The sequence below is a fragment of the Mchenga conophoros genome, linkage group LG14, assembly GCF_057382185.1.
Source record: "Mchenga conophoros isolate Kocher_MC1m ecotype Shallow Benthic linkage group LG14, M_conophoros_male_GT1.1, whole genome shotgun sequence".
NCBI lineage: Eukaryota > Metazoa > Chordata > Actinopteri > Cichliformes > Cichlidae > Mchenga > Mchenga conophoros.
In genome coordinates, this window is record NC_140539.1 from 39,421,214 (window position 1) to 39,432,769 (window position 11,556).

The following is an 11,556-nucleotide window of genomic DNA, read 5'->3' on the forward strand; positions in this document are numbered from 1 at the left end:
AGTAAGCCTCCACACATCGCTGCTGTTTAGCTTCATGTCTTTGTTGTGCAGAGTTGACTTTTTTAGAAATCCTTCAGTGAGACGGAGCGATGCCACCATCATCCTTATCTTATGATGGTATGTCACCTGCGGCGCTCTCAGTGGAGCCTCGGTGTTCTTGTGACTTTAGGAACCGAGGAGGCCCCAGGTGTTTATCAGCAGTCTGGGTTTCGCGCTCTGTGACAGGGCTGAACTTTAACAGGAAATAAAGCTTGAAGCTGGTGGAGTCACGGTAAAGATGGCTGCTCCTTTAACATGTGAGAAAGTCTTTCATGAAAAGGAAGAATGTACAAAAAGAGGAAGAGTGTGTCGGTAGAGACGATCCGCTCTGCTGCGCACACACTTCCTGTTTACTCTGAAAGTCACACGGCAGGTTTACACTGATCAGGAAGTCACCGTGGCAACCGCTGGAAGTGTTTCTGAGGGATCACCTGTTGGACGGGCAGGTAAGGCGCTGCTTTGGGTTTTGAAGGAGGGAGGAGTTTATGATGGACACTGGTGTGGCCGCAGGTGTTGGGACATGGAAGAACCGAGCAGGCGTTCAGATGGTTTTTATCTTCCACTGTGGAGAACAACATACCCACTGATGTTAGTGTGAAGGCAGCTCATCAGCATCGGTCCTTCCTCTAAACCAGAACGAGGAAACGAGCCTCGTTTTCATCGAGGATTCAGCCTGATTGATTGATTTCTGATGATAAATCACTCAACTGTGAACTAGCAGCGGAGACGACTGGACGGCTGGGGCTGAAGCCACCGCCCAGCTGTGGCCCAGCTGTGGCCCAGCTGTGGCCCAGCTGTGGCCCGGCTGAGCAGGGTAAACCACAGGTCCACCTTACATGGGCCAAAGGTCTAGAGGCTACATCTTGACACCACCTCATGATTCTTTACCAGCTGACCCACAAAAAACACAACATAACTGAGGTGTAAAAGTGGGCGTGGCTTAACCATATACACCCGCCCAGCTTTGCTGAATCATCCTTTCAGCTGTCAAACGTTGTCACGACCTCATACAGCACACTTTGGTCTTCAGTGGACCATGAAGCTCTCCTACGTTTAATCCCTCAGATGTACTAATATGAGAAGAAGTGAAATTCCAACAGTACGTCTCAGTTTGTCCACATGATAAAGAAACGCTGCTGCACGACTCTCCGAGCTGAAAGAAACAAAAGAAACGTGTAAAATTACAGAAAAGCTTCGTGTTACTGTGGACACACTGTAAAAAATGGTGTTGTTGTAAACTGTGAAAGACCTTTTCTGTCATTTAACTGTTGATCTATTATTTCATTACTTTGCTTTGTGAATGGGCGGGGTCTATATCAAAAGCTGTCACACAGGCTGTAACCGGCCAGTTCTGGGCCCCAGGCCTTATGTTTGACTTTGGATGTTGTGCGCTCACAGTCAGCTGTTCTAGTGTGTGGTGAGTTCACTGACCCACTTCTGCACAGACAAAGCGTCACTGTCATATGTTCTGCTGCCGAGCCCACCTCATCACACGCATGAGGAAACGTGCGTGTTCCACTGGTTTCTGTTTGGGTGTTTTAGCTAAAAATACAGCCTGTAAATAAAAGATGTCTCGTTTTATGGCCACAGTATCAGGTTTTTGGAGCCAGAAGGGAGAACTGGAGTGTTATAAGCTAAACTTGGTTAGCAGACAGCTAGCAGCTACACAAATAGGCACAGTCAAATAGGCCACGCCCCGAAAAGTGCAAACTTTAAGCCATAACTTATAAAAACACCGTGACTGTTGGAGCCTCTGGTGGACGTTAGAGGAACTGCAGCTTGTTCAACTTCCGTATTGGCTTCTTTTTTAAACTCTGTGTTTAAAACGAGCTCGTGGACTAATTTGTGCATTTTTCTCTCTTCTTTCCAGCTGCCAAACGTCCCTCCTCAGTCTCATCTCTGAGTGGGATTGTGGGTAGGATGATGTCATCCGGAGAGCGAGGAGCGTCGTCCTCCTGCACCTCCGTCAACACCGTCTGCTCGGACGGAGAGCGTCCCGCCTCCCTCTCCCTCTCCTCCTCTGCCTCGTCAGTCTCCCTGCAGGACTCCTCCCACTCCTCCTCATCCTCTTCATCCTCTTCACTTCCTTACGGCGCAGTGCCGACATACAACGCCTCATCGTCGTCCTCCACGCCAAAAAGAAATGGCTCAGACATCAGTCTGGACCTCACTCCCCTCACACCTCATGGAGGCGGAGGAGGAGCATCTGGAGGAGGAGGGGCGTGTGTCGCCAAGGTGACAGGAGGAGGCGGCCACCCCAGTAATGTTGCTAGTCCGGTGGGGGTGGCAGTGGCGGCGGCGGTGGCCACGCCCAGACAGCTTTCACGGCTGGACCGAGTGGTCCTGGAGATCGTGGAGACGGAGCAAGCCTACGTCAGAGATCTGAAGAGCATCGTGGAGGTAAGAGCTTTCATCCAACCATCCAAAGTATTCACGTCACTGCAGCGTTTCCGACCCGGAGGAGGCAGGACGGGCCCAAAATGACTCATGACTTTTAGAAACTGTGCGTTTATTTCCTCCAGCTGTTTGCAGCTGCTCGTGTGAGAACATGCAGCCAACAGAATTATGATCAGAGAGGAAGCCACGCTAGTGCATGTAAATGCATTTGATAGCACGGCTTCTTCTCTAGTGTCTGTCTTAGAATACTCGTGTTACCCTAAGAACACGAATGACCAAACAGCATCAGGCTGTAAGTTCTTTATTTCTGCTGTAACGTTTTAATGTGGCAGCCTGTGGGGACTGACTCGCTGCTGGAGCCCCCGGTGGACGTCCGAGGAACTGCAGCTTTTCTTATCTTTGTCCACACGCATTTTGAGGCCAGCTGTTTCTGTTGCTGGCCTGAGGTTCAGTTTCAGTTTGCTCTCTTCCTTCAGTTTATAAAAAAGCACAACACAGTTTGTATGTGTTAAATGGCTTTTTGAAGTAAAATTTCCCTGATGGATGTTCGGAGCTTCCGCTCTGAAGGCCAACGAACCAGTGCAGAAGGATAAAGTCAGGATAGGAAAGCCTCTCTGACCAACAGCACTGTGGTGCCCATGAGCAAGGCAACCACCGGTGCTTAAAGAGGAGAAGATTGAATGTAGCCTCCAAGAACACTTTAAAGTTTGTTATTCTCGTTGGCATCACTCCTAAACACAAGCTGAGCTCAGATAGACGTCTGCATGTCAGACATACCAGCCTTATTGCTATTATTCCTGTTGCATTGTGGGAAATCATTCCACATTTCTCCTAAGCGAGGAATGTGTCCCGCTGAGTGAAAAATTAGTTCTCTTCAAAGGAACTTTTGAATAGAAAAACTCGTCCTGACAGAATTTGCTGACTTTGTTGTTTGTGTGTGTGTGTGTGTGTGTGTGTGTGTGTGTGTGTGTGTGTGTGTGTGTGTGTGTGTTTTCGTCCATCACTGGCCCAGGTGTGCCACAGCCAGGTGTGTGTGTGTGGCTGTACGATCGGAGTGTGAAACATCCTTTTGAAGTAAAAGAGAAAATTTACTGCTGCTTTCATCCTCTGCCATCACACACACACACACACACACACACACACACACACACACACACACACACACACTCTCACACACACTCACACTCTCACACACACACACACACACACACACACACACACACACTCTCACACACACACACACACACACACACACTCTCACACACACTCACACTCTCACACACACACACACACACACACACTCACACACACACACACACACACACACACACACACACACACACTCACACACACTCTCACTCACACACACACACGCACACACACACTCACACACACACACACACACTCACACACACACACACACACACACACACACACACACACTCTGTCATCAGGTTTATCAGCTGTCTGTCAGTTTCGTCTCTCCGACCTTTTGCAGAGGACAAACCTGCAGCTCCTGGTTAATCCCTCCTGACTCCTGCTTTCGTCCACACTCACAGGTCACTCTGACAGTCACATGACTCCTCTGGACTGTTATTGGATCGTTATTATCACTGAATTCTTTGGGCTCAAGCTCACTCACGGTCACGCCGGTTCATCCACTTTTTCGAGTAAGAATCAGACTGATATCAGGTGATTCACCACTGGGAGGGACCACCAGGTGATTAAATCTAACGTCCACCCGGAGCGTCACAGAGAGCCTGAAACCTGAGCTCTGTGCAGCACGTCTGCAGCATACCTCACACCTCTGTCCTGTGTGTGTGTGTGTCTGTGTGTTGTCCTGTAATGTAAGTCTTCAGTCCTGCTCTTCTCTGTATTTCAGGTTTTGCTGAAATCTGTTTTTGATTGAGGCTACATGATGTCACACTCACTGTGTGTGTGTGTTTGAGAACAATGCAGTGCAGAAACTCTTGGAAAGAGGAAGACTGAGCGTCTGAGAGCAGCTCGTCTCCGTCGTTCCTTCTTTGTCTCATAACGTCAGCTGTCAGCAGACTGACGTCGCTCCACCTGCTTCGACTCGTCTCTTTTACCTCCTTCCCCCCTGATGCCTGAAGTCCAGAGATTTGTCAAAAAACTGCTGAAACAAGCGTCATTGGGGTGGACGGAGAAAACGAAGTGAACAAGAGGGGATGGAGCTGTTGGCCTGCAGCCAAGGGGGACAGGAAGCTGAGGGGGAGGAGAGATAGATGAAGAGGGGTTAAGAGAAGAAGACAGAGATGGAGGAGGTGACGGAGAAGGGAAAGGTTTAGGAGTAGCAGCAAGAGGATAAGGATACAAAGATTAGGAGAGAAAAAATTTGGACTTGACATGAAGGGAAAGACAAAAACGCAGGAGCGAAGAGAGCAAAGCGAGGCTGAAACAAAGAGGCTGCAGAGCAGAGGCAGCGTTTACATTCAGCCCACCAACCACATCAGAGCTCGCCATCGCTCGTGTAAACTGTTATGAGGTCGATGGGTTGGTGGAGCAGGCGGAGGATGAGGGCAGGAAGAGGTGACCGGATGGGAGGCACAGACTCTGTGAGCAGAAACAAAATGCAATCAGTGCAAAAGACAAGGTTACAGCGCCGCCATCATGAGCCGCTCAGCGCTGCGCGTGAGGAAGACACGTGCAGCTTCGTCACCTCTCAGGATGCAGCAGGTTACCGAGCTTTAGCCACAAACTGAACTGGAAGACGTGAGCTTCCAGATCAGGTCTGTGACACCTGGAGTTCCTTATCTGCCTCATAGATAAAAAATCCGCCTCAACATTTGAGACTCAACTCAAAGTTCAATTCCATCAAATCACAACCGCAGCGCGCCAGAGTGACCTCAGTCCACATTATTTACTAATTATTTTCAAATGCATGGCTAACTTGACTGAACCCAAACCGTGGGGCCTAGCAGGGACTCTCCGTCTCCTGGGGCAACGTCCCGTTTCTGAGCGGCTTCCTCCCAGCACGGCCTTTTGGGCGGCAGCTATCATCTGTTGACCCGAACGTGGGATCAGGAGCGTCGGCGGCTGTGAACACCGGAGCGTATCGAGTCACGCGGCGTGTAAACAGCCGAGTGGAAAGAACAGAACGGTCGAGGCTGTGACTGCATCGTTGACGCCGTCCTGCAGACAAACAGCACATTCTGTGGTTTCTGCATCCGAGTTTAAACCGCCGTCACGTTTTCTCATCTCTCACGCTTCCCACGCTCCGTCCTCACAAACGTGCTCCTCTCCTGGTTCTTCCTCTCCCTGCGATCGCTCTCTGATTGTTTTAAGAAACGTTTCCCTTGCGGCTCTTCCTCATTCCTCTCGTCTTCCTCTCTTCATCTTCCCGTTGAGCTCTGTCATTTTTCACTCATCTCTGCCTCTCCGTGCCTTCCAGTGTGCATCTGGGTTTTTCCTCTTGCCTTTAAAAGGTGCTGAATGTGGCCAAGGCCTCTCATTATATGCCTCATTATACTCTCACACACAGGGGAGCTGTGTGTGAGAGAGCGAGTGCTTGTTTTGGACACGATTTAGGAAAAAACAGAAAGCGAGTGATGGAGGAAGAATGGAAATGATTTATGTTTGCAGCCGTCTCCTAGAAATACGAGTTTCCCTGAGAGTCCCAACGAGAGGCCGACACGTCGAGTTCGCTGCAGCGAGCGTTGGAAACGCACGCTGCACCGTATCACGTATAATTTGGTTCACATAAAACCTCCAAGCAGCACAACACAACGGCCTCGTTCATACTCAAAGTGCATCCTGATGTGGAACCAGAAAAAAAGGAAAAAGTGTAATTTAATCTCCTTCTCTGAGGTATTTTTAGGAGGCTCGTGTTGCCTGTTTACAGGCCCAAACAGCTCGATGGCTGTGTGGGAAATTTCACACAAACATTACGTGAAATTTGATGAAAAACTGACGCCGTTCACCTCCAAAGAGCCAAGCTGGAGCTCATCCTCTGACGGGGTCGTGCAGGAAACCTGAATCTTGGAGGACAGCGTCCAGCTTTGTGTTAAACTGAGTCACCTAAATGTCAAAAGACCCAAAAGCAGGAGAAGCAGACAGACGGGAAGTACCCGAGACGTTCACGGGATATTTAAAACCCTTCTGTTAAATCTGACAGCGAATGATGAGCACGGTTCTTTCCGGGAACACCTCGGGGCATGTGTGATGACAACTGCAGCAGTTTAATCTCTGTTGTGGATTCAGGCAGCAGACCCGGGAAGAGGAGCACTGATTCGATTGTTTAAGTGTTGACCTGGTGAGCAGACCTCGGCCTCTCGTGCTTCTCACACTGTTTCTGTCTGATGTGCATCTTCTCTCGACGGTGGTCGAGTGTTTACCTGCAAGATGTTTGGATAAGGTTGCACCACGTCACACGTGTCCATATAAAAAGTTACTGAGTGCAGACTAATGAAGGCAAATGTATCAGCTGCTTTCACTCAATTGTCTGATCACTTCTGAGTCTGAATGATTGGTAAACCTGTGAATTAGGAACGAGGTGAAGCTAGACAAACTGCATGCGGCCGTAGTGATAACCAGCAGAGCCGGAGCAGTGGAAGAGCATCAGTCGGACCCTTACATCAGCTAATTCTCTCCTACGTGACAGCGTTTAAGGTCATTATGAGGAAATTGCATTTGCAGAGCTGCTGTAAATAAATCCTAACACGATGAATCTGCAGTCATGCTGTCATCTGCAGCATCGTGACCGACTGTCCTCGGCGTCTGTGCAGTCTGATAATCAGCTTCTCTGTTCCTCCTTTACTTCCTGCTCTTTCACGAGTTGGTTGCTTCCTGTTTACCCTCCTGCCTGCGGGCACCCTGAGCTCGGCGTCTCTGACGGTGAGGTGGTTTCCTGCTCGCGCAGGAAGTGTCGATGTGCACAGGTTTGCTTTGGCACCTCTGCTCGGGTGTTGCACTCGAGAAGCCGTCACCTCCTGTTCATCGATGTGAAACTGCCTGCTGAGGAGCGCGGGCAGTTTCCACGTCACATGATTTTGTTCCTGTAAACGTTGGCGTTGCACGGCCGATATCACCACGCAAGCTTTATGAGAGCCTGTGCATTGCAGCGTGCACACAAATCATCATGATTTAAATGACTGGTTCCTGGTTTGCATGCTGAGCTGTTTGTACGTCCTGTCCAGCACATCACGCCTTTTATTTGTTACTCTGCACTCGTACACTGGCGGGAAAATTTCACTTGAAATGTTTCATTTAGTGTTGCAGTGATAAGAAATGCTTGAACTTGAATTAAAGTTGAAGGTAAACTGACCTAAGGTCATGTGATTTACCCTGTGAAGTTATTTAAACCCCTTAAGGGGCATTAAATAAAATAATTAGTAATATTGTATTAATCCAAAGGCTGTGGCCGGCATGATGTAGGACCCAAAATGCAGGACACTCAGTCGGAGGAAACTCAAAGACACTGCTTTATTGCCACCCACCTGCTCGATAGCTAGCCGGGGGGTTCAATGGTCACTCGAGCTGGCGAGAGCAGCGGACTCCCGGCTTCATCGTTTTCAGACGCCTGCTGTCTTTCGCTGCTCAGGTTAAACATGATATTTAAGTCACTCAGATAACTAAAATGTAAATGTTTGTTTTATTTGTTCCGGAGAAAATCGGTTTGGCTGAGATCAAAGTTATTAGATTAGATTAAATAAAACTTTATTAATCCATCGGGAAAAAACAGAATACTAAGAACGCCAACGCTGAAACCAAAAGACTAGAAATGATGAAAACTGACGAAAACAAAGTTCAATAAGAAGGCAAAACTCAAAACACTGGGTCACTGACCCAGGACCGTAACAACAGTACATAACATAAAAGTCAGCAGAGGCAGGACTATTCATGCACCGAGGACTAGAAACAAGACTCAGGTGACAACGATCAAGACAATCAGACAGACAGCGAATAAAACCTGAAACAGAATCTAAACAACATGAAAGTAAAACCCAAGAGACTCAATATTAAACACAGAGCTATAACCCAGAGCATTCTCGTCCCAGCACGTGACATACCGACGGTTTGTCACGTGTGTCGTATGTTACGTGTTGTATAAGCAGACCGGAAACGACACACGCAGGACAGTAAAGCCAACATTAAACAGGAAGCAGAACTCAAATATTACAACATGAATCCAACAGTGCTCAAACATCAGAACCAGAGCCAAACACAAACTGGGACAAAAGTGTGTCAGCTGATCTTAAGACTTCCACGCCGCCGTGTTTTCACAGATTTGGCTGACATTAATTATGAAGCGCTGTCTTCTACCTGTCTGTGACGTTTGATAGGAAACTGCTGCAGCGCTTCATGTGCTCGGACGCCAGCGCCGTGAATATTCCCGAGCTGGAATGCCCCGTGTTTTTCCGACTTTTGCCCGCTCTGCTGACATTCCTAATTAGTCAGACATCAAACACCTGCTGCTGGAGGCTCGCGTCAGAGCTGAAAGCTGCTTTAATTTTCACGACAGCGTCGGGGTAAAGAGTGCTGCCAAACTAAACAAACCACCAACGAAGGAGTGAATCAGAGTGTGTGCAGAGCAGGAGGTGGAAACGCTGACTCTAACCCTCTGTGTGTGTCTGCAGGACTACCTGGGCTGCATCATCGACTGCGGCGCCCTGCCGCTGAAACCCGAGCAGGTCAGCACGCTGTTCTGCAACATCGAGGACATCTACGAGTTCAACAGGTAACTCACCTGCTCCTCTGTGCACGTTACACGTTAATGAGTAATAACTGTAGCAGCAGGCCTGAATCAGCAGTCTGTTTGTGCGTTTTGTTGTCTCTGGTTAACTGTTGGTGCTGTCGGTCGAGTAAGAGTCGAAGAGTTTGGTCATTTGGGAAAGTCGCTAATTTTTTCTGCTGTTTCTGACAAAAAGTTTCTAAATTTCCAGGAAAGAAATTCTTCTCATAGTTTTGATGTTGTTCAGAAACGACTCAGCTTTATTCATAAGATAAGATATAAGATATATAACTCTTTATTGTCATTGCACGGTCATACAGAGTACAGCAGTACAATGAAGTTGGAAAACTGTCCTACGTCGGCACTACATGTAACACGACCCGATACGACACAGTATAATAACTTAGTAATAAAAAAATGAATAAGTGTATTGCACACTGTTATTATTGCACATTAATTATTATTGCACCTTGTTATAAATATAAATATTATTATTGTTTTAAACATTGTTACCTCCCCCCTAAAAAAAGTCCAGGGAGGTATCCAGTCAGGTCAGCTGTTAGCATTGATCAGGGCTGTTGCCCTGTTGTAACAGCTGTCCTTGAGTCTGTTTGTTCAGGACCTCAGCAGCCTGAACCTCCTGAGACAGCGAGTGCTGTACAGGTCCTTCAGGGAGGGAAGAGGATGTCCAATGATTTTTTGGGCTATATTGATGACCCTCTGGAGTGCCTTTCTGTGTGCTGTGGTGCAGCTGGAGAACCACACACCGATGCAGTATATCAGCACACTTTCAATGGAGCAGCGGTAGAAGACGGTCAGCAGCTCCTTCAGGTCCATTTTTCTGAGGATTCTCAGAAAGTGGAGACGCTGTTGGGCCTTCTTTAAGACCGCAGAGGTGTTAGAGCTCCATTGGAGGTCTGTGTCTATGTGCACACCCAGAAACTTGAAACTGGAGACCCTTTCCACGCACTCCCCGTTGATGCTGACAGGCTGCAGCTCGGACTTCCTCCTTCTGAAGTCAACTACCAGTTCTTTTGTCTTGGTGGTATTGAGGTCCAGGTTGTTGTCTACACACCAGTCTGACAGCCTCTGAACTTCAGCTCTGTATGCAGTCTCATCTCCCCCTGAGATGAGCCCCACCACGGTGGTATCATCTGCAAACTTGATGACTGTGTTGTCTGGGTGGGAACTAACACAGTCATGTGTGTACAGAGTGTACAGTAGGGGACTCAGTACACAGCCTTGTGGAGAGCCGGTGTTGAGGCTGAGGGCTGAGGAAAGATGAGGCCCCACTCTAACTCTCTGTACACGGTCTGAGAGGAAGTCTCTGATCCAGCGGCAGGTGGTGGAAGGAAGTCCAGTTTCCAGCAGTTTCACTATTAGTCTGTCCGGGAGTATCGTATTGAAAGCAGAGCTAAAGTCAACAAAGAGCAGCCTGGCGTAACGGCCCTGCACTTCCAGGTGAGAGATGGTGGTGTGGAGCGTTGTAGCAATGGCATCTTCAGTTGATCTGTTAGGTCTGTATGTGAACTGGAGCGGGTCGAGTGTGGGTGGCAGGCAGGACATGATGTGACGTCGGACCAGTTTCTCGAAACACTTCATTATAACAGGTGTTAGAGCGACTGGTCGGTAGTCGTTGAGGCTGCTAATGTTAGTACGCTTTGGCAGTGGGACAACTGTGGCCGACTTTGGGGCACGGTGGGATGCAGGACTGGGACAGTGAAGTGTTGAAGATCTTAGTGAAGATACCAGCCAGTTAGACATTCTTTTAGGACCCTTCTGCTCACCCCAATTTGACCGGCGGCCTTCCTGGGTTCACTGCCCTCAGTGTGCGCCTCACCTCATATTCCTGCACTATGAGGCTTGGGATGCTGCTGCTGCCTCTGGTCCCTTCACCTCAAAGCGTGCGAAGAAGTGGTTCAGCTCCTCGGCAATCTCCGCGTTACCCTTAGTCAACGTGGTATTGCAAGGTTTGTAGTTAAGTGCCGAACTCCCTGCCATACCTGTCCTGAGTTGTTGTTGCTGAAGTGGTCTTCGATCCTCCTCTTGTACGCTGCCTTGGCCTCTCTGTTGCCTCTTTTCAGCTCAGATCTGGCTGCACTGTACTGCGTACCATCACCGGATCTGAAAGCAGCGTCACGTTGCTTCAGCAGGACCTGGACCTCTTTAGTCATCCAGGGTTTCTGGTTGGAGACGTTTGTCCACAGTGACACTGTTGACACAGAAGTTAATATATGAGAGCACTGATGCTGTGTGCTCTTCAAGGTCCTGATGTCCGTGTTTTCAAAACAGTCCTGCAGCTGATGTGATGCGCCTTCTGGCCAGGTTTTCACAGCTTTTGTGACTGCAGCATGGACATGTGGTCTGACAAACCTAGATGTGGTAGAGGGGTTGCTCTGTAGCCTTTTTGGATGTTGCTGTAGGCTTTG

At 48.6% G+C, this 11,556-nt stretch overlaps 1 protein-coding gene across 1 annotated transcript in view; it reads left to right on the forward strand.

Moving 5' to 3' along the window:
• plekhg2 (pleckstrin homology domain containing, family G (with RhoGef domain) member 2) overlaps positions 1–11,556 on the forward strand; it is a 65,144-nt gene that overhangs the window by 24,463 nt on the left and 29,125 nt on the right. Inside the window, exons 3-4 of the mRNA XM_085244503.1 lie at positions 1,910–2,439; positions 9,033–9,133. Of these exons, the coding sequence (XP_085100629.1) occupies positions 1,910–2,439; positions 9,033–9,133 (631 nt within the window). The remainder of the gene's footprint in view (positions 1–1,909; positions 2,440–9,032; positions 9,134–11,556) is intronic.